Here is a 22,404-nt window from a genome sequence, read left to right on the forward strand (position 1 = left end):
AAGCCCGCGCGCCTAGAGCCTGTGCTCTGCAACAAGAGAAGCCACTGCAATGAGAAGCCTGCGCACCGCAACTGAAGAAAGCCCACACGCAGCAACAAAGACCCAATGCAGCCAAAAATAAATAAATAAATAAATTTTTTAAAAAAAGATGCAGTCCTGACCCTGGGGCTAAGGACAGAGGGAAGGATGGAGAGCTGGGCGGGAGTGTCTTAGACCACAGTGCAGTTCTGAAAGAGTTTGCCGGGCTGAAGGGGATTCTAGGACCAACAGTGCTGGTCAGAGGAGTCTGGCATCTCCCAGGAACTGGCCTGTGTTAGTATCCCGGCCCACAGGAAGGGTAGCCTCCGCTCTGACAGTGGATTTCCCAGCCCAGCAGCCATTTGATGGTCATCCTTCCTACAGTCAAAGACCTGAGAAGCATGTTTTCACGGCCACTACACTGATGCTTCTTAGGGAGCTGGGCAATTCCTATAGGCTGGAGGTTTACCCCAGGTGGGTGCCCAGCCTCCTCTGCGCCGTCAGAGCCCTTGTGTGGCTGCTCCCATGGGGGCCACACGAGGACTTCCCCCCCAAGAAAGCACAGGCCCCCAAACCTCTGAGCGCAGCCTGATTCTTCTGGGCCAGCTCCCTGCCCTCCCTGTTCAGACTACGACTGCTTAAGGTTCAGACACCTTAGACAGTCCTTGTCCCTTTTTCCTGCCTGTGCACTCTTTCCTGGAACCCAGTTGCCGTAAACAGAGGGGTCACGGCTGGGCACAGTGTGGTCACAATTAGGCCTTCGGAGGCAAGGCAGAAGGAGCTAGAGCAAACGCCATGTGGTGTCTGCACGCTTCCACGGCAGTGAGCAGAGAGGAGCGCGGAGAGGAAACCTGCCCCGTAACTGGGCGAGTGAGCACAGGTTTCCCAGGCCTGGGGGCCCCTGCTGCTGAGGGTGCGCCCCTCACCCCACCCACCCCAGGCCGGCTTCGGCTTCGCCACGTGGGCAGAGATGGGGCTCTGTGCACGTGTCGGGGTGAGACCGGAAGACGGACGCTAGTGGCCCCCACCGGGAGGGCCATCTCCACTCCCGACTGGGGCAGGGCTCCAAATGGACGTCTGCTACAACAGGACACAGAACGGCAAGGGCCAGAAGGTGGAAAAGGAGAGGTTGCCGGGCCAAGTGCCGGTCTATCCCAATGGTCAGGTGGGGAGGGGGTGGAAGAGGGGACAGGTGGGGAGGGGCATCTCTGGATGTTGGAGGAAAGATAAAACCAAGAGTCTGACAGCAGGAGGGGCCCCCAAGCAACGCAACAAGAAGTTCCTTTTCCTGATAACAGCGGCAATAAGCCTCCGGGACAGGCCTGAGAAACCTCCAAAGGGCTGAATCCAGGTGGTAGGATGTCTCCAGCTAATCATTCAGGCAGAGACCATTTACTGAGCACCTGTGATGTGCCAGGGCTGTTTTAGGCACTGGGCGGGAGAGAACGCAGAAGTGGCAGCCCCCCACACCCCGAATGCTGGGGTGACAAACACCCTTCTCTCCTCCTCCCTCTTCTCCTTTCCCTGAAGAACGTGCTACTTGGTGGCCACCGGCCTAGCCAGGCTGAGTGGGACATAAGCCTTGCGTGTGCCTCCTGGTCGCCCCCGAGCATAAGGCAGGCTCTGGGGATGGAGAGGGTCAGTGTCGCCCCCCTCCCCGCACTGACAGGAGAGGCCTGGCAGAGGGCAGTTACCTGAAATGTGAAGTATTCATCCGCTGGGGCATTCAGCATGTTGCAGATCTGTTGCAAAGCAAGAGGAGCCATTAAGCCACAAAGCAGAACGAGAAAGAACGCGGGGAGCAAGGGTTTCCTCCCTGGGTCTCCACAGCTCGCAGGCAAATTATTCACCCTAGACCTCAGTGAGGCCACATGTGCTAACAACACGCTGGAGGTGGGCTGGGACCCCTTTACTGGAGTGCTTGCATCTGAGCAAACATCTCCCGGAGCAATAGAATACAGAGAAACTATAAGGGACTAAAAACAACAGTGTGCATACCCAGTTGGGGCAAATCATGAACGATAAGACACAAAAAGGCCACAAACCAACTGCCAGCTCTGAGGTGCCAGGAGCAAAAGCAGAGGACTGCGTGTGATCCCTGCACACAGCACGGCCAAGGGGTGGGCAGACTACTTAAACCGCCCCTCCGGCCCGACCCACCAATCCGCCCCCACCCTCGCCCCTCCCAGGAAGCAAACAAGGGCACCTGTGTCTTGTTTTTGCTCCCTCAGCTGCTGTGAGTGCCAATAAAGCCTCGCCTGAATTTCTCCTCTGGCCTCTTACCAATTGCTCTTGATTAAAGAGTCCAAGGACCTGGGTGGGTAACAAAGTTAGCTTCCCTTCTACTAATTAAGTCATTGGATGACATTTGGCCCCATCTCTGCTCCTTCCTACTCCCTCAGCCTCTAAGGATTCTTCTTCCAAATTCAAAGCAACTAGTTGTTCAGATCAAGGAGAGGAGGAGTTTAAGCAAATAGGCCTTTCTGCCTGGGCAGGTGCGGCAGCAATGCTGGGAAGGCTCTGTTTTCCTTCTTTTTTTTTTTTTTTTCTGATGTGGGATCCGGGTTGGAAGAAAGTGGCTAAGGGGCAGGAGGGAAAAGCCAGACAGCCTTTTAGGTACGCCAAAGTAAATATTCATTACGAGACATCACTTTAAGTACTAAACACAGAGACTATTGCTCACATCCATAAGGACAAGAAATCATTCCATTTTTGGTCATTTTGATTATCTTTACATCAGGTCAAATCAACAAATGGGTCTTTTTTTTTTTAAGTAACAAGCAGTGGATTTAATTTTTGGGGGGGGGATTTTTTTTTTATTCAAATGGAAAGTCACAAAAATTATAATCATCCTCATCAGTTCACTCAGTCCCGTGTAATTAATTTTTTTTATCTTGATCTTTTGTTAGCACTTTTATGAGTTCAACAGTTTTCCATTAGAGTTCTGAAAATGCTTATTCATTCAGTTCAGCAGTATAGTCAGTTACCAGAAACCTGTACTTGTCAGAGTCTTTTCCATGAATTCCTTGAAGATGAAACCCTTTTATAGGAACATATTTGCAAAAGCATCAGAGTACACCCAGAACTGTCTGTAAATGACAAAAGACTTAAAAATGACCACGGTTAAAGATTTGATGAAAGTTCATAATAATGCAATTGACAAGGAAATTTAGTTATTTCTGAGATATACATTTAAAGAACTAGAATTGACTTATAACATTATACCAGAACATATAAGAATTTTAGAAATTTCATGTAATGTCTGAAACATTTATATTAATGTCTTAATAAAAGACAATATCTTTCTTTCCACCAAAATTACATTAGGTACTTTATTTTTGTTTGTTTGTCTTTGTTTTTACAGCATCATGATTTAATTAAGGGAGCATATTCATTGTAGAGAATATATTGATGATTGTAAATGTGACTCCTCATTACAACCTTAAAATTTTTGAAACACCAAAGCACAAAGATGTCAATTATATATCCAAACTACAGGTACAAAACAAATACATGCATTTTCCATGCTCCAAAACTGCATACACACTGTACTGTCACAGGGAAGGGGTTTACCAATGAAGACCTGACAATAAAGTATTCAAGATTGATATACCAAAATAAAATATAAAATAGGAGTTTATAAAAACAAGTTTGACAATAGCAGAGAGGACCCTTTGCATTTCTGAGCAAAAATGCATTTCATTATATGTACTCTCTCCTAAAATGAATAAACTGGTCACTTGAGAATGCTCTGTTTATTTCTTCTATTATACTACAACATTCTCCATGTCTTTGGAAAAAAAATATTGTGCAGGATCTGTGGGATAAGCATGCATGTTGATGGAACAGCACAATTGCACTGGTTCTTACAACTCACTTCTAGATAAGGAGAAAGTGTTATTCATTAGTATGGCCCAGTCTTAGCCAATACTCAGTTTGGAAAGACACTGGTTAGGGTCAGAATGATCTGAAATTCCAAGTTCTAGAATTGATGATTTTATATGCCATTGTATTAGCCAGGCATCTTTTCTTTTCTTTTTATTTTTAAATTTTTATTGGAGTATAGTTCATCTACAATGTTGTGTTAGTTTCTACTGTACAGCAAAGTGAATTGGCCACACATACCCATATATCCACTCTTCTTTACATTCCCCTCCCACACAGGTCATTATAGAGTATTGAGAAGAGCTCCCCGATAAATTAGATACTTTAAATCATAGCATTTTAAAGTTAGAAGGCACTTAAAGCTTTTCTTTTCAAAGATGAGGAAATAGAAGCCTGAAGAGGATAAGTGATTTTGTTCAAATTCATGGGATGAAATGAGAACTGGGATCTCCAGCGAGGGTGCTGGTGGAATCACTTCTCCTGCTAGGGGGTGGGGAAAGCCCTGATTTGTATCATTAACCAATTCCATGTTGTAAATACTCCCACCATGGAGGATTTCAAGTTGCCAACAGTTTAACAACCTGCTTACCAAATTCCCAAAAATCTACCAATCTGGTGAGTAGGTGAGAGCAGGCCTCTCCATCTAGTGCACTAACTGTGCCGGCCCCTCTGGCCCAAGGGAAGTGCTTTCTGAGAGTGCTTGAGCCAGGTCTACTATTTCTGTACTACTCTTACAAAGCCACTGGGACCATCTTTCAAAGTTTTTGTTAGTATATACAGTCTAAGAATGTAAGGACTCATTTGTGCTATCCATTCATTTTATAATCTAATTTGAATAAATAACATGAACTGATTGGCTGAGCATCCTTCAGGTGTGTGTAAAAGAGACAAAAAGCAGTTTAGTTCTCTTTTCTGACCTTTCCATCAACAGTATCTGTTTCGGACCAGGCTTTTCCAGCCTTTAGAGAACATCTGTAGATGGGTCAAGGTCCTCGAGGCCAAGTATTTAACTCAATATTCAAAAATCCTAGGGCTTCCCTGGTGGCGCAGTGGTTAAGAATTCTCCTGCCAATGCAGGTGACACAGGTTTGATCCCTGGTCTGGGAAGATCCCACATGCCGTGGAGCAACTAGGCCCGTGTGCCACAGCTACTGAGCCTGCGCTCTGGAGCCCACAAGCCACAACTATGGAGCCTCAGTGCCACAACTACTGAAGCCCACACACCTAGAGCCCGTGCTCCACAACAAGAGAAGCCACTGCAATGAGAAGCCCGCGCACCGCAATTAAGAGCAGCCCATGCTCATCACAACTAGAGAAACCCTCACGCAGCAACGAAGACCCAACGCAGCCAAAAATAAATAAATTTATTTTAAAAAAAATCCTCTCTACCCTCCCCATCTCTCTCTGTCTCTGTTTCTGTCTCTCTGTCTCTCTCTAAGTTTACAGGTCATCTTGATTCCAGCTTGGTTTGATCCTGTATTTAATGCCTCCAACTCTATAAATGTAATTCTACAAACTAATTTTCATTTTTAATATCTCATGTTTTCAACTCTAAAAAGTCACTCAACTGAAGTCTGCCGTTTCCCAGTCAGATCTGGGATTTACTGGTTTGATGAGAACTCTGTGGGCATGTGTTCCCCAAGTCCAGCAAGGTCCAGCTGAAGGACCTCTGAGACTGCTCACCTGAAAGCCTGCCTTTACTCTATTAAAAAAGGTTTGCAAGAAAATTATCAAGGGAATAGTTTGAAAAAGCTAAAAGGAAAAGTTTCAAGCAGTCTAGAGGACATCATATATATACAATTAATTATGATTTAAAATGCACATCATGGACTTCCCTGGTGGCGCAGTGGTTAAGAATCTGCCTGCCAGTGCAGGGGACACGGGTTCGAGCCCTGGTCCAGGAAGATCCCACATGCCACGGAGCAAGTAAGCCTGTGTGCCGCAACTACTGAGCCCATGTGCCACAACTACTGAAGCCCGCGCGCCTAGAGCCTGTGCTCCGCAACAAGAGAAGCCACCGCAACGAGAAGCCCGCACACCGCAACGAAGAGTAGCCCCCACTCGCCACAACTAGAGAAAAGCCTGCGCACAGCAACAAAGACCCAACGCAGCCAAAAATAAATAAATGAATAAATAAATTGATTTTTAAAAATTGCACATCATTTTTATTATCCAGAAAACAGCATTTAAAGATTCTTGAAGCCCCCATCTCTTAAATAATTAGGTCAACAACCTCATTTTACAGATGATGACATTAAAACCCAGAGAAGTCAAGGGATTTGCCCAAGGTCAAGGATTTGCCAATGGATTTGCTCAAGGCAGGACTGAGTCACGGCACCCAGGGATCCTGAGTCATAGTCCCTTGCTCTCTTCACCAAAACCCACCATCATATCACAACAGTACCCCAGGAATGGCACTGCTCTGGCTAGGCCTGCTGAAATGTTTGATATCATCCTCTAGACCAGTGGTTCTCATCCATGGGTGATTTTACCCACCAGGAGATATTTAGCAAGATCTGAGACATTTTGGATTGTCATAGCAGGGTGGTGCTACTGGCATCTAATGGGTAGAGGGCAGGGAGGCTGCTAAAGACACTACAATTCAGAGGACAGCTGCCCACTACAAGTAATTATCTCGTCCACAATGTCAGGAGTGGCAAGTTTGGGAAATCCTGTTCTATACACACAAAAAAATGTTTTCAATAGATCCTGCCTTTTGTAAGCACATAGTATAGGGTGACACATTTGGGAGTGAAAGGGAAGGCTGAATAACTCATGAGGACAACAGGTGTAAATGGAGGTTGTCCCATACAAACTGGGAGGTATGTTCACCCCAATTCTGGAGTACCAGGAAATGGCTCAAGGTCAATTCTCTGAAAATCACTTTGGGAATGCTAACTTGTCTAATGAGCAATTTGGTGAGAAATGCCTTAAACTAGATTTACACCAATTTGCCATCAGTCTTGGGCTACCAGCAGAAAGGATAACAGCAGGGGTGAGGCCAAGGGCAGGAGTTGAGAGGTGAAAGGCAGCAGTAAAGCAAATGCAATGCATCTGTGTTAGAACCAAAATCTAGGGGGAAAAAGTCCTCCACAGCTTTGGAATCGACTCTGGCAAGTTGGTTATATGGCAAATTGATGATTTGGCAAATGAACCATTCAGTGAGTTGGCTTTTGATGCATTAGCTCTCTCCAAATTGATTTTTGGACAATAACATGTTTACCTAGGAAACACCTAGGAGAGAAGAGGTGCTTAAAAAGTGGGGCATAATAAAAAAGAATAAAATAATGCCATTTGCAGCAACATGGATGGACCTATAGATTATAATGCTAGGTGAAATAAGTCAGAGAAAAGACAAATATCATATGATATTGCTCATATATGGAATCTAAAAAAATGGTACAAATGAACTTATTTACAAAACAGAAATAGAGTCACAGATGTAGAAAACAAACATTGTTATGGGGGAGGGATAAATTGGGAGACTGGGATTGACATATATGCTCTACTAGATATAAAATAGATAACTAATAAGGACCTGCTGTATAGCACAGGGAACTCTGCTCAATACTCTGTAATGCCCTATATGGGAAAAGAATCTAAAAAAGAGTGGATATAGGCATATGTATAACAGATTCACTTTGCTGTAGTACAGCAGAAACTAACACAACATTGCAAAGCAACTATACCAATAAAAAAAATTTTTTTAAGTGGGGCATAAATTTCTTTATACTGGCTACAGCAGCTTTGGGGTATCAAACTTAATAAAACCCTAAATAGAGCCTGGTAGATGGGATGCTGGGAAACCGAGGACAGGGGCCAGTGGTCAAGCTATTTGGCTATTTTGGTGAGACTGAAAAATTGTGGTATCTGTGGATTCAGTTAGGAATGAATTGGAATATTTTGGTCATTACCACCAGGTCAGGAATGACATTTAAAAATATTTCAATTACTAAAAAAAAGGGGGCAGGAATTCCCTGGTGGCCCAGTGGTTAGGACTCCATGCTTTCACTGCCAAGGACCAGGGTTTGATCCCTGGTTGGGGAACTAAGATCCCACAAGCCACATGGTGTGGCCAAAAAAAAAATTTTTTTTTCAAAAATTTTCAATTATTTTGGAGCAATTTTGAAAACATGACATTTGTTAGTATATATTACTGTTTACTCCTAAAAGACATAAGATTGTTCTCCCTTCTTTTTCTTTTCTTCCCCTTTGGCACGTCTCTACACTAAGAGATCATGTCACCTGGTAAGGCCACCTGGTCCTGTAACCAACTAAGCCCAGAGTTTGGGCATCCTCCTTGAAACCCAGGGTAAATCATCCCCACACAGAAAGATTATCTTGCAGTCACAATAGAATTTTCCTTACTCTGTCACCATTCTGAACGCAGAAATGTTCACACTAAGCAGAGGCAAATTTATAACAGTAAAAGAAAAAACACTAGACAACCTAGATTTTGTTTCACTTCTCCTATGACCCTTGGGTGACTCTTTTAGTCACTGTAATTCACATGCCCATTTACTAAATTATGAAGATGCATGAACACTAACAAAACACAATGCCAACACTAAAGAAGGAACATCTATGCAAATAAATGCTTAAAAAAATTTTTTTAGAAACTTGGGTTTAAAGGAGGAAGAAGGAAAAATGCCAACATAAAGAAACATTAAAAGCACCGAACATTCTTGCGGGGAGGAATCTTGATGCGAAAAAAAAAAAAAAAAAGACACAGATGGTGGAACAGCCCAACTAGGGAGAGAAATCAGCCATGAGAAGGAAGGAAAGTATGGTCAAGGCCGAGTGGGAAAGCTACAGAGACCTGGTCCTCTGGCCCTAAGGCCTATGGGACCTACCGGAGACCTCTTGTTTGTTGTCTTCCCACCCCTGACCTCTCTCAGCCAGACCTGGCCTACTGTTCCCCCATCCCACCCTCCCCTGAGAGACCAGGGCAAAAATCTTCACTTCATCTATCAACTCACTACATTTTGCATTGCAATCAGTGGCAAAGTTCTTTCTTTATATATATTTTCCTTTTTGTCAGTAATGTTCCTTGTTTCAAAAGTCTTGACCAAGGGAACTATACTTGAGATCAAATTAAACCCAGCATGAACCATAGTCATGAACTGCCAAAGGATGTCTGAAATGTGTGTGGCTGCAGAATAAGAGGTTGGGGGATGGATTCATCTTTCTCATGTTAACTAAATATTTTCTTGTAGAGTTTAGAAGCTTCTAGTTCACTTACATTTGACCGCCAAGATTCCTCTCTCCTATGTCCTGTGCCAAACCTCACCCATACCTGGTGCATTCTTGCTTTCATAATTGTTCCCATCTCTTGGCTAATAAAAGTTTCATCCAATGTTATTTAAGATTTGAATTTGTTCAATAACTTACAAATCCATTTTCAGCAATGTATGTTGGCAACCCACTAATGAGAGTCCAGTGGTCCTCAGGAGGTGTCCTTGAAGAAGATTAGAAGAAAGAAAATCATTGCTATACAGAGTAATGCACTGGATACAAAAATAAAATGGCAACTCCTGCCGCTGCTTCATGACAATACTCACGGAATGACTCTGATCTCTTCTTTTCCGTGTAAAATGTAATCGATGATTTTATAAAACGTGACTTCCTAAGAGAAAAGAGAATATGAGAAAAATCTTACTTCCCAAAGAAGACACTTTTCCTTAATGAACTTATATTTTAAAATTTAAATAACACCTTATTTCCCAACCACATTTATCTGCATAACATAAATTACCAAACTACTCATGTCCTAATTATAAGCCTGTAATAAGACTAGAAATATCACTGGCCACTTATCTATATGAATAAGCCTATTGAACTAATTTTAGAAAGTTGAATTCAGCCTAACAGCTTCTAGGGGAATCTTGGGTTTTCTTTTAATTTCTTTCTATTGTCCAGAAATAACCGACTAATCACTCCAGTGGAACAAGTCGTGGAATTTCTCAACCACAGTCAATGTATTCCCTTCCCAGCTGTACAGTGCACTTACCCCCTTCCAGCACTTGCTTATCTGAACAGGGTGCCTCAGAAGCAGGATTCGGTGGATACATTGTCAAAGCTGGAAGCAACTTGAAAACTAGTCTTTCTACTTCTTTGGGCAGATGAAGAACCTGAACGATCCATCCCATGCCTTCCCTTTCCTGTGTGCTGGGGATACTGTGGTGGAACAAGCTTCCTATGAAGCTTGCAGTCAAGGGGGAAAGTAAATCTAACCCAACCCTTCCCTGGAGATCCCAGTCCAGGGTGTCAAAAGAAGGTCCTGGGCTCAGTGTGTTTAAAAAACTGTGCAGGAGGCTCTGATGCATCCCTCCCTATTGAGAAGCACTGATCCACCAAGCCCTGGCTTCACAGAAAACGAAACTGAGAAGTTAAACAATGAGTGTAGGCAAGTGCCACCCAGCTGGTTTGGGGCAGAGATGGGACTTGAACCTCAACCTCCTTGTCCGGTGCTCTTTCTACTACTCCAAGGTCCCCCAGGAAGTCACAGGACTAGAACCCAGTCCTTCTTGAGCCAGCGCTCTTTCCTTTACACACGGCCTCCTCTAGTTTTAGCACCTGGTACAGATATCATCAACAAAGATGTCTGCACTCACCCTGCCATCTGGTGTCTTTGGACCTTTATAAGGCTCGACTTCTCCAAGCTTGACTGGCCACTCATCATAGAATTCCTGGAGGCAATTATATTTAAACATTATTCAGCAAACTGTTCCATGGCCTACCATATCTTATATGAAGGTCATTGGTTTGCATGTTTTATGTTAACTTATAATCCTGGAATTTTAAAGCTCTTTTTCAGCAATACCACTTATGAACTTGTGACTGTGAACAAGTCAACCGTTTTAATCTGTAAAATGGGGACAATAAAATTTATACTATAGGGTCATTGTGTGGATTCAATGAATAATACAGAGCACCTACCCTGACACATAGCTAAAAGTACTCAATAGATAGCAGCTCTTTTATAGACAATTAAACTAAATCCAGATAGGTTAAGAGGCTTGTCCAAAGTCACGCAGAATGGACAACAGTGTTGCTTGCCTTACCCAACATTCAATTCCCCCTCTTCCTTGCTAACAAAACCTGATTATATTTAGTTATCGGGTGGTGATTTGTTCAGGGAAGATGGGCCCTGCATAGCTCACAAGTGGTCTATGTAAGGTGCCTGGAATTAGTTTGAGGGCAGGTATGTGGCCTGGATATGGACAGTGAAGGAGAAATCTTCCAAGGGCCTTCTGAAGAAAGGTTTTCTTTAGACGAAGGGTGATGAGGATGATATTTGTAGGAAATGTCTCCCAATTTTGTCATGTCTATGAACCAGGTCTTGAGCTGCAATAGCCATCTTACCACCACAAGAAGGGACCTCACTAACAATGCTGAAGGGAGCAGAGACTTTACCAGGAAAAAATGAAAAGCACCTGGGACTCTGATGCCTGTATTGAGCTCTGAATTAATCAGCCATAGAACTGCCCTACTTTGGGACTTCTTGTTAAATGAGATAATAACTGTCATGTTACTAAAGATGCTTTTAGTTGGGTCTGATGTTACTTGCAGCCAAAAGCATCCTAACGAATACACTCAGCTAGAAATTCCCAGAGCCAGGATCAGAACTCAGCCCTCCTGACACTTGGTCCCATGTTTATCCACTTAGAACAATTATTGTGAAAAGATAATTTCCAATCACATGGAGAGTAATAAATATAAATGATATGGTATTCATTAGTTATGTTGAACTAGGAGAGCTCCAACAGAATTAATGAAGCAAAATGAGAAATGAGCATTATATTGTGTGTGAGTAATATTAAATATTTTTTAATTTCTACTTTAAAATAATTTTAACTTTTCAGAATATAAATCCTCAAACTGGTAATAAAAATACACTTTATTTTTATGGCCTAATATGTGCTGGACACTATATAGATATAGATTTAGACATTTAGCTATAGATAGATAGATATGGATATATAATTTCCAAATAATCTCAAACCCTCACAACTGATGAGAGAAGTCCTCATTTTACAGATGCATAAACCAAGAATCAAGGAGGTTAAAAGAACTTGCTGAAAAGAAGCACAAAGTCAAAGAACTGACACTACCCGACTTCGAGACTTACTATATAGCTACCATAATCAAGAGAGTGTGACATTGGTGGAAGAATAGACAAATAAATCAATGGAACAGAACAGGGAGCCCAGAAATAGACCCACACAAATATCATCAATTGATCTTTGGCAAAGCAGCAAAGGCAATGGAGAAAGAATAGTCTTTTCAACAATTGTACTGGAACAATTGGACAACCACATGCAAAAAAAAAAAAAAAAAGAATCTAGATATAGATCTTATGACTTTCATGGAAAACAACTCACAATGGATCATAGACCTAAATGTAAAACGCAAAATTATAAAACGTCTAGAAGATGACATAGGAGAAAATCTAGGTGAACTTGGGTTTGGTGGGATTTTTTTAGATACAACACCAAAAAATGGAAAAATTAGACTTCATTAAAATTAAAAGCTTCAGCTCTGCAAAAGATACTGTTAAGAGAAAGAAAATATAATACTCTGGGAGAGAATATTTGCAAAACACATCCAATACAGGATTTGTATTTAAAATACTTAAAACTGAATGATAAGAAAATAACCCAGTTAAAAAGTGAGCAAAAGATCTGACCAGACTTCTCCCCAAAGAAGACATACAGATGGGAAATAAACATTTGAAAAGATGCCCACATCACACGTCGTCAGGAAATGCAAATTAAAACAATGAGATACCACTACACACCTATTAGAATGGCCAAAATCTGGAACACTGACAAAACCAAATGCTGGCGAGGATGTGGAGCAACAGGAACTCTCAATTATTGCCAGTGGGCATGCAAAATGGTACAGTCACTTTGGAAGACAGTCTTGCTGTTTCTTACAAAGCTAAACATAGTCTTATCATGTGATCCAGCAATAGCCCTTCTTGGTATTTACCCAAAGGAGTTAAAAACTTCTGTCCACACAAGAATCTACACATATTAACAGCAGCTTTATCCATAATTGCCAAAATTTGGAAGCAACCAAGATGTCTTGCAGTAGCTGAATGATTAAGCAAACTATGGTGTATCCAGACAAGGGAATATTATTCAGCATTAAAAAGAAATGAGCTATTAAGCCATGAAAAGACATGGAGGAAACACAAATGCATGTTGCTAAGGGAGATAATTTAATCTGAAAAACCTACATGCTGTATGATTCCAACTATATGGCGTTACAGAGAAGGGAAAACTACAGAGGGAGTACAAAGATCAGTAGTTGCCAGGGGGCTGGAGTGGGGAAGGGATCAATAGGTGGAGCACAGAGGGTTTTTGGGGGGGAAACTATGCTGTATTACACTGTAATGGCAGATACATGACACTGTGTATTTGTCAAAACGCATAGAACAGTATAATACAGAGAGTTGAATGTAAACTGTGGACTTTAGTTAATAATGACATATCAATATTGATTCAACAACTGTAAGAAATGTACCACATCAAGGCAAGATGTTAATAACAGGGGAAAGGGTCGGGGTAGGGAAGGAAGAGGTCATGTATGGGAACTCTCTGATCTTGCTGCTCATTTTTTCTGTAAATCTAACATTACCCTAAAAGAATAAAGTCTATTAATTTTTTTTAAAAAAAGACTTGTTGAAGACATATAGCCAGGAAGTGGAAAAGTCAAGCCTCGATCTTTCTTGCTCCAAAAACGTCCATGTTTACCTCTATACCATACTTTCTTGGCACTGGTTCTTATGATCTACCATGACTAGTAGTTTACATAGCGTATCCATTTTTTTTAATGGATTGCATTTCATGTGATGTGCATTTTTTTTTTTCCTTCGGTATGCGGGCCTCTCACTGTTGCGGCCTCTCCCGCTGCGGAGCACAGGCTCCGGACGCGCAGGCTCCGGACGCGCAGGCTCAGCGGCCATGGCTCACGGGCCCAGCCGCTCCGCGGCATATGGGATCCTCCCAGACCGGGGCACGAACCCGTATCCCCTGCATCGGCAGGCGGACTCCCAACCACTGCGCCACCAGGGAGGCCCGTGATGTGCATTTTATAGGTGATGTTAGGTGAGACCAAATGTACGGAACAGTGACCTTCTCCTTGGTCATGTCCAGCAGTCCAATGGAGTATCGTTCACAGTTCAGGTATGTTCTAACAGTGTAGAGAGCTTTGTGAAACTGTCGCTCAACATCTGTGAGCTCTTCAAATACTTTGTTGGCTGACCACATGAGGATCTGAAACAGAAAACAATTAGAACAAAATACAGTACGAAGAGGAGCATTAGTCAGAAGAAAACAGGAGGTGCATCAAATAAGATGAATACATGTCCCCAAACAATGCAATTCCATTTTGGCACATGTCCACGTCCAACAAATTACTCAGATTTTCTGAGTGGGATGATGAGTAGACCTTTTGCAAGGATGTGGGTTTATGAAAGGGGAGAAGCCATGATTGGTCCCCATGTCCAAATGTTTTGGCTCCAAAGGGCAAGTGATCTAACAATAAATGCAGAGACAGTGCCTGGGCAGAGGGTCCAGTATTGGTGGCCCACTGGCTCCTGCCGGTCCCTATGGGGAGAAAGCCACATGCCTGGCTTTCTCCCCTAGCATCCTAAGCTAGTCAAAGGTCACCTTTCCAGGACAGGACCTTGGAAGACCTCCTTCCCAACCACCCTCCCACCATTGGACTGATGAAGAAACAGAGGTCCACAGAGCGGTCCAACTCAGGTATCCCGGCTACCAATGTTGTTCTTTATCCCTCTGGCTCAAGGAGGCAACAGAGGAGTGATTTGCTTCTCAAATTAATACCTTTACTATGTATTGGGTCGGCCAAAAAGTTTGTTCGGGCTTTTCCCTAAGATTTTACAGAAAAACCCAAACGAATTTTTTGGCCAACCCAATACCAGGAATACATAGTTCTGCTAAAAGCTTTATGTGAACTAATTCATTTAATGACCATTTAATAGTCACAACAACCATGTGGGGTAAGTACTATAATTATCATTGCCATCTCATAGAGGAAGAAACCACAGCTACCCAGGATACGGACTGAAGAAAGCAAGCCAGTTGTACCTACAGATAGAGGGACAGGAAGATGGGGTGGGGGGAGGGGACCATAGAGGACACTGAGGATAGAAGTTTGGGGATCTTATCCATGTGGTGTGGATAGGAAGGGTCTGCGCTTGTGGCCTCTGGGTTGCTTTGTCAGACAGGTCAGCATGGAGTGGTTAATGTCACCTTCTCTTTACCTGACTTCTTCGGGATTCAACACTGTACAAGTAGTTGGTATGATGAAACTTTAGGATGACAGAAACAAAGTTGAGGTATTTGGAAAAGACCTACAGATGGCAGAGAAAAACAAATTAGGTGTGACATCTTTCTTTCAGTTACACATCAAATAAATTTCCTGAGCCTCCCATGGGATGCCCAGGGTTAGCGTTACCTCTTCATCCCGTTTGGAAAATTCCGATGCATCTACTTTGTTAACTGCCATAACCACAGCAAGAACCTCCTTGCCCATCACGATGGGGGTTGCCAGCAGGCTCCTGGTGACATACCCGGTTTGTTTGTCCATGAAGTCAGAAAAATGGCTGTTCTGCAAGATACATTCACACATTTGCCAAAGCAGCATAGGACCATGAGTATAGATGTAGGAATGGCAACAGATTGTCCTCTCTAGTCCAAGTCCTACCAACAGATAACCAGGGCCCCCGCACAGTGGTCCCGAGCAAACATTCCCCACCCACCTCCCACCCTCAATGAGAGAGAATGAATGAAGCACAGAATGAAACTGCCCATTTCCAAATGAGCATTTTCTGCCTGAACTATGGCCTATCCCAGTTAGGCTGAGGTTGGGCCAGGAGAAAAGAGGTGATGGTGATGTGGCCAAATGGAAAGTGAGGTTCTAAGACGGAGGCGGGGAAGATGCAGGCAGAAAGTATGTGCCAGAAGGAGAGCACAGCTGGGATTCTGTAGAGCTCTTCTTTTTAATCACAGCAGTAAAATGTGCACTTGAAACCACCCAACCCATCATAACACAAAGAAAAATTATTAATCCCCCAAACTCCTCCTCCTTGAGGAAATCCATGTTCCTGCTTAGTACATCTCCTTCTATGCCTTTCTCTCTGCTCAGACAAAGGGTTTACTTTTCTTTTTTTAAATAAAATTTCATTTTCTAATTTTATACAATCCTTTCATCACTTAACACTACCTTGCGAACTTCCGATGTGTACGATGTGAACTCATCTTCTGGATTCTTGTAGACCACTCCACACTGCGGGGGCCCCGGATCTGCTCAGCCAGCCTCAACTGATTCAGTCTGTTGATAGTTTTCCCCACTGCAAACAATAGTCACTCTTGCTTTTATTTTTATGTGATGGACTCCCCAAAGTGGAAATTCCTTTTGCTGGATCAACAGGTATATGCAGTTTTTACTTACGCTAAGGGCTTTTACAGATGGTTGAAATTCTTACCTCTCCTGGTCATTTATGAGAGGACCACCCTCTTGCCAGCACCAGATACTTATCAGTTTCTCAGAGTTCTACCAAGTCAATGTCTCTCATTCATATTTTGTATTTCTTTCCTTGGGGAAAATGAAGTGGATCATCCCAGATACAAGCTTCAAGTAGTAGAAGCGAGAGATGACTCTAATGCAAGAACCACGGAAAGGGCGGAGTGATGAGTTTGGAGAGGCACACAAATGGAAGGGCTCGGGAAGAAGGTCAAGGACGGCAGTTATCTTATTAGCTGTAACTGAGAGGAGTACCCACTCTAGTTGGGTGTAGACTCAGCCTGCTGTGGGTCCTGACCGTCTCCCCTTTGAGTATTCTCCAATTAGAACTGAACTTTCCACCTGACTTTGAGACTCAGTGGCCAAAATTAATGTGGTGTTCCTTTCACAAGTTGTATTGTGTTCATTTCTGCATGTTGATGGTGCTTCTAAGAGCAGCACCAATCATGGAGGCTTGGACTCTGTTCAGTTTCCCAAAGTAAAAATGTGAGAGTCCACTGGTGCGTGACTTCCAGGCCAGAGTTTCCACCAGAGAACAAGGGCTGCTTTGTCAACGGAAACACAGCTCTGCTCAGAGCAGAGGACCCGGGCTGTGCCTCAGAATCACCTGCAGACTGATGCAGATTTGCAGACCTCACAGCAGACCTACCAAATCCTAACTGCCTACAGTGGAATCTGTCTTCACCAGGAATCTGAACTTCTGGTGGATGAATCAGTTCTGTGGAGGATCCTTAGAGATGTGAGATGCTAAGGGATTCAGATGCAGCCCTTGACCTCAGATTTCTTGTATACCTTCCCGAAGTGGAACCACAGAAACCAACTACCTATGTAGGAGGCAGCATTGCATAAGGGGTGAAGAAGGTTCTGGAGTCAGACCTCCTTGGCTGAAACCAGGCCCAGATTTACTAGCTGTGAGACCCTGGGCATGCTACTTAACCTCTACATCCTCATTGTTTAGTCTGAACATGGGAACAATGAGATCATCTACTGTCTAGAGTCCCTGATGTGAAGAGAGAATAACATAGTGTGGGCAGCGCACTTAGAAAAGAGTCTGACACATATTAATAGTAGGTGCTCAATTAATACTAGGAAGAGAGACCTGGGACTTTGGGGGCCTCCCTGGGTGAGAAGTCATTCTGATTTTGCATTACCATTCTGTTTCTACTTCTAGCTTTTCTAACCCATTCTAACCACTGAAGAAATTAGATGCTCTTAACTGATGTAGGCCTCCTATGCCCAGGACCATGCTCACTCCTGAGGGCTGAGTCTCTGCCCCACACCAACAGAAGCCCCATATTTTTGCTAACTGCTTAATTTGTGACTTCTCTCTACCTCCTGCAGAACCTTCACTCAGTCCAGAATAGCTCCAGACTTTGGGAGGTTCTTTCTCTTAATCCACTGCTATAGCCCAGGCTGGCTCACTGTCCATCTTCCTCCTAACCTGTTATCCATTACAGACGTGATCACTTTCACTTACACTGCGATGCTGGGCACTAATGGAATAACCAAAATGCCCCAAACATGCAGCGTTTCTTGGCAGACGCTCTTCACTCTACAGCTTCAAAACTGGATGCTATTTTATTCTAGATTCTAAACACAAGGAAATGTTCTTACATTCAATTGGCTGTTTTGAGAAAATGACTTCTAAGTTTCAAAATTTAATGCCTGCTTATCATTGCATCTGAAAATCCTGGATAAAACCATCTGTCAAATTACAGGGTAGGGTGAGGCAAGGTTTTCCAGCTTTGTATTTTCACTGGTTCAGACAATCCTTGGTGAAGTTGCTTTGAGTAAATCCTGTATCTTTCAGACTGACAAACTCCCCTTGGTGGTCATTCTTCAAAGAAGCCAATGAAGGCAACTGGGAACATGGTTTAGAGCAGCGGGCCACCTGGATCCCTCAGCCAATCTTAGCATTGTTAAATTCTGCTTAAACATCTCGAGATACAGAGTCAGAAAGAGAGAAGGGCAGAAAGGGAGCTATAAGCACCCTGTTAATTATTGAAAACTTAGGATTCTCGCATGGCTTTCTTTTAAACCACAGTCAGGAGAACCACCCATAGAGTTAATCACCAGCTTTCCCAATAGAATAAGAAATGATTAACTTGTGGAGGATATGTCTCAGTTTCCTGTTATTAAGTTTCCCTGCCTTTAACCTGTTTTAAAAACAGACCATAATCATTGACCCAGTTTTGGCCACCTACACCCAGCCCCCAACTTCTTTTGGCATTAATATAATATTACCGTAGCTGTCATTTAATTGAGCACCTACTAGGAGTCAGGCACTTTATGTACATTTCACCTGTACATCTGGTTACTCTGTTTCTCAGGTGCAGAAACACAATCCATCACGCAGTTACCTTGCTCAGACCTGGATCTACGCCCAGGTCACCTGATGTCAAAGCTCTCACCCGACACCATGTGGCTTCTCTGTTGCCAAAGCTGGGAGTATCCAGTTCTGCCTTTTGTCTATGGGTGAGAAGTCCTTCCCTCCCTGTGCCCACACTGCCAACCAGGGAGGAGTCCTGTATGGTCAGGGCTATGGCAAAAAAAAGGAGGCCTTGGAAGACCTGGTTTAGGAGCCCAGACCCAGCACCTCCTGCCTAATTGACCTTGAGAGGATTCTCACATATACAGGATGGAAATAAAAATATGGTCCTTGCCCTCTGCACAGGGTCTTGGCCAGAATCAAGTGAGATAAAGAAGGAGAGAAATCTTCATCAAGTGTCAAGTGCAATGAAAAGGTGAAGCGTTAATAGAAATGTCACTTAAAACATTTCCAACTCCTTTCTCTTTGCAGATTTTACCACAACTTAAGTGCGATGAAACTGCAGGGCTGCGGGGTGGGATGAGGGTGGGAACAGAGCGAGGAGGCCTCATCCTCTCCAGCCCCTCTCAGTCACTGACCAGACCCTGGACTCCAGGAGAGATGCAGCCCCGCATGACCTCAACTTCCTGTCTGCCCAAGGGAATAAACTAAAGGCTCCAGGAGCCCTTTCCATCTAACCATCCACAGTTGATTTGAAATTCACTTCCTCCTCTTACATCTGTTCATCCAATAGACCAGCGGTTTTCAACATTGGCTGCATATTAGAATCATCTGGGGAGCTTTTAAAACGTACTCCTCGCTGTGTCCCAGCCTCTGAGAGTCTGGCGTAATTGGTCTATTGAGAGCCTCACACATCCGTAGTTTTAAAAGAGCTCCCAGTTTGATTTTAATGTGCATCCAGAGTTGAAAAGCATCATTCTCCGAGGGAAAAAAAAGTGCTCAGAAGCAGTAGAAACGGAGAGCAAATGAAGTCCTTGTCCCTCCTCTGAGCTCAGGAGGGTGGGACAGAGTCTGACTTCACACATACTCAGAAAAAGGGAGAACAGAGCGAAGTGACCCCGCCTCCCCCCCATTTACTGCCCTGTGCATATGGGGTGCCCATCATGGACAGCAACACACCCAGGCCTCCTGATCGTTTAAGCAGCTCCTTTCTATCATCCTGTCCTCAAAAGAACTGGGCTCATTCATAAAGGAGCATAGCAGAAGTCATTTTATCCATCTCTTCTTTTTAAAAAAAACCCTTTTTTCCGAAAAAAAATCTTGTGTGTCACTTTCTTAAGTTTGCTGTCCTAGTCATTTTGGAGATGGCCTCAGTTGGAGACTGGCAAGAAGCATATTCCTGTGAGAAAACCTCAGGGTGTGCAGGCATAGCCTCCTCGCTGGGGGTCCAAGAACTTTGCCTTAAGGGCCTTTAGTCACCTGAAGCGGCTGCAGTGGGCCCAGAATCCTACTTAAACCAGCTGAAACGCACTGCAGGGAGGGATGGTAAAGAGAGAGGACTCTGGTGTCCAACGGCAACCCTTGCCCCTCTGGGCTGTCCTGTGGCTGTTTGCTGAGTGTTGCTAATGTTTGACAACTTCTGCACCTTCTGGATCCGCAGGGCCCACCTCCTGTAATCAGCTTCAAGAGGTATGTAGGGGATTATCCTCCCGCCTCCAGCTGCCCCTCCTCCACAAGCCGGCAATAAACCTCTACACAGTAAGCATTTCAGGGGCTGCTCCTAATCAGTTCTGTTCCATCATCGTCGAACTCTCCCCTTTGTTAATAGCAAATCAAAATGATGGGACATGTGTGTAGGAAAAGGGCAGGCAGGAGAAACTCCAGGCTGGGACCTAAGGTTATTGCTGAGTAGGGGGATTATGGGTGATTTGCATTTCTTTCTTTTTGTTTATTTGTATTTTCTAATTTTTCTAAGATGAACAAACATTACGTTGGTTAGGAGAAAGTTAATTTTTCTGCTTTTAAAAGAGCATAATAATTTATGCAATATACAATTAGTCTTCAGGAGGGTCCAAATGTCCCATTTACAAGATTGGAAATTCTTGATAGATCTGAGTTATGAGGGGTTGAGATGGCCAAATGTACTTAATTATCACCTATATTCACATTTTTAAGGATCCAGATGGCAACATCTGAACTTTCGGAGGGTTTCTTTTTGCACCTTTGCTCTATAGGTGAGAGAATCATTCAGGAGCCAATTCACCCCCAAAGAGCTGAGTGTCTTCAAAGGATCGTGGGTGAGAAGCGGTTCAGGGGTCTCGGCATCTGGTGTGTTGGCTGATCATCTCACCAGTGAGAGACCTGCTTTGCCCTGTTGGTCAGGACAGTGCCCAGAGCACAGAGGAGGTGTAAGGGAGCAGGTGTGGACTGCACCAGGCCCAGGTAAGGCTGCCCAATAAAACACCCAACATTACATGGGGCATACATTATCCCCTGTTGATCTCAAATTCAGATTGAACTGGGAATCTTGTAATTTTTTTTTTTTTTTTTTGCGGTACGCGGGCCTCTCACTGTTGTGGCCTCTTCTGTTGTGGAGCACAGGCTCCGGACACGCAGGCTCAGCGGCCATGGCTCACGGGCCCAGCTGTTCCGCGGCATGTGGGATCCTCCCAGACCGGGGCACGAACCCGCGTCCCCTGCATCGGCAGGCAGACTCTCAACCACTGCACCACCAGGGAAGCCCTGAATCTTGTAATTTTATTTGCTAAATCTGGTAACTCTTGGCCCAGGTGCTCCTCTATCCCCACCACCCACTCCCCAGCCAAGCCAATGTCACGAGGATGGCCCCTGGACCCCCACTCTCTTTCCCAGTGTTCCTCCCCAATGCCACCAAGACCTCCTCTCCGCTCCACTGTCACCATCAGGCCACTTACCTTTTTCACATCTGGGACACTGAAGGTTTTCTTCGTGTGAGCAACCCAACCCACTATCCCGACGTCCAGTGGAAAAACAACTTCTCTGTCGGGGACCACCAGGTTGTCCTCGAAGTTGGAGGTGGAGGTGACGTCGAGCAGCTTGGAGGCCACCTCGGGCGAGCCGTTGCGCGCCCGGCACAGGAACATGCTGCAGCGGTCAGCCCGCAGCAGCTGCGCCAGCCTCTGCAGGGCCTTGTGCGCCGCCAGCTCCACGCTGCCGGCCTCCTCCCGCAGGGCCTCCAGCAGCTCCAGGCACAGGGCCGCCTCCTCCACCAGCGTCAGGCCCGGGAAGGACGCGCGGGCCGGCGCCTGCGCCCTGCCCGGCTCCGAGATTTCTGCCGCCGCCTCCCCCCGCAGCTTCCGGTCGAAATACTCCTTGGCAAATTGAGGGTTGTCCTCCAGGTATTTCTCCACCGTCTCTTGGCTGATCTCACCCATGGCGTGGCTTGCTTTGCTGCTCTTGTCCAGAATGGAAGACCCTCAGAGCACCACCAGAGGCAGAGTGCCAGCAAAGAGGTACCTCCTGGTCAAAGATACCTGGAAAGCCCTAAGGGGCACCTCACAGGACCCCCAAAGGCTGAGCAGAAAGGTTGTTTAGCAGAGCTTTCAAACGACCTGTAACTCTTGGGATGTGACAGAAGGTCCTGGCTTAGAGTGGGATTCAGGAAGCATGGGATTAAAGAGTTCTTCAGGACACGA

The 22,404-nt window shown here is 44.5% G+C and overlaps 1 protein-coding gene across 1 annotated transcript in view; it reads right to left on the minus strand.

Annotated features, from left to right (window-relative positions):
• PDE6C (phosphodiesterase 6C) overlaps positions 1-22,143 on the minus strand; it is a 59,883-nt gene extending 37,740 nt beyond the window's left edge. The window contains exons 1-8 of the mRNA XM_060113271.1: positions 21,664-22,143; positions 15,394-15,546; positions 15,200-15,289; positions 14,046-14,186; positions 10,518-10,592; positions 9,465-9,529; positions 9,295-9,361; positions 1,713-1,760 (exon numbers count right to left, since the gene is read on the minus strand). Coding sequence (XP_059969254.1) covers positions 1,713-1,760; positions 9,295-9,361; positions 9,465-9,529; positions 10,518-10,592; positions 14,046-14,186; positions 15,200-15,289; positions 15,394-15,546; positions 21,664-22,143 — 1,119 coding nt within the window. The remainder of the gene's footprint in view (positions 1-1,712; positions 1,761-9,294; positions 9,362-9,464; positions 9,530-10,517; positions 10,593-14,045; positions 14,187-15,199; positions 15,290-15,393; positions 15,547-21,663) is intronic.
• Between the last annotated feature and the right edge of the window lie 261 nt (positions 22,144-22,404).

Source organism: Mesoplodon densirostris, chromosome 1 (assembly GCF_025265405.1).
Source record: "Mesoplodon densirostris isolate mMesDen1 chromosome 1, mMesDen1 primary haplotype, whole genome shotgun sequence".
Taxonomy (NCBI): Eukaryota; Metazoa; Chordata; class Mammalia; order Artiodactyla; family Ziphiidae; genus Mesoplodon; species Mesoplodon densirostris.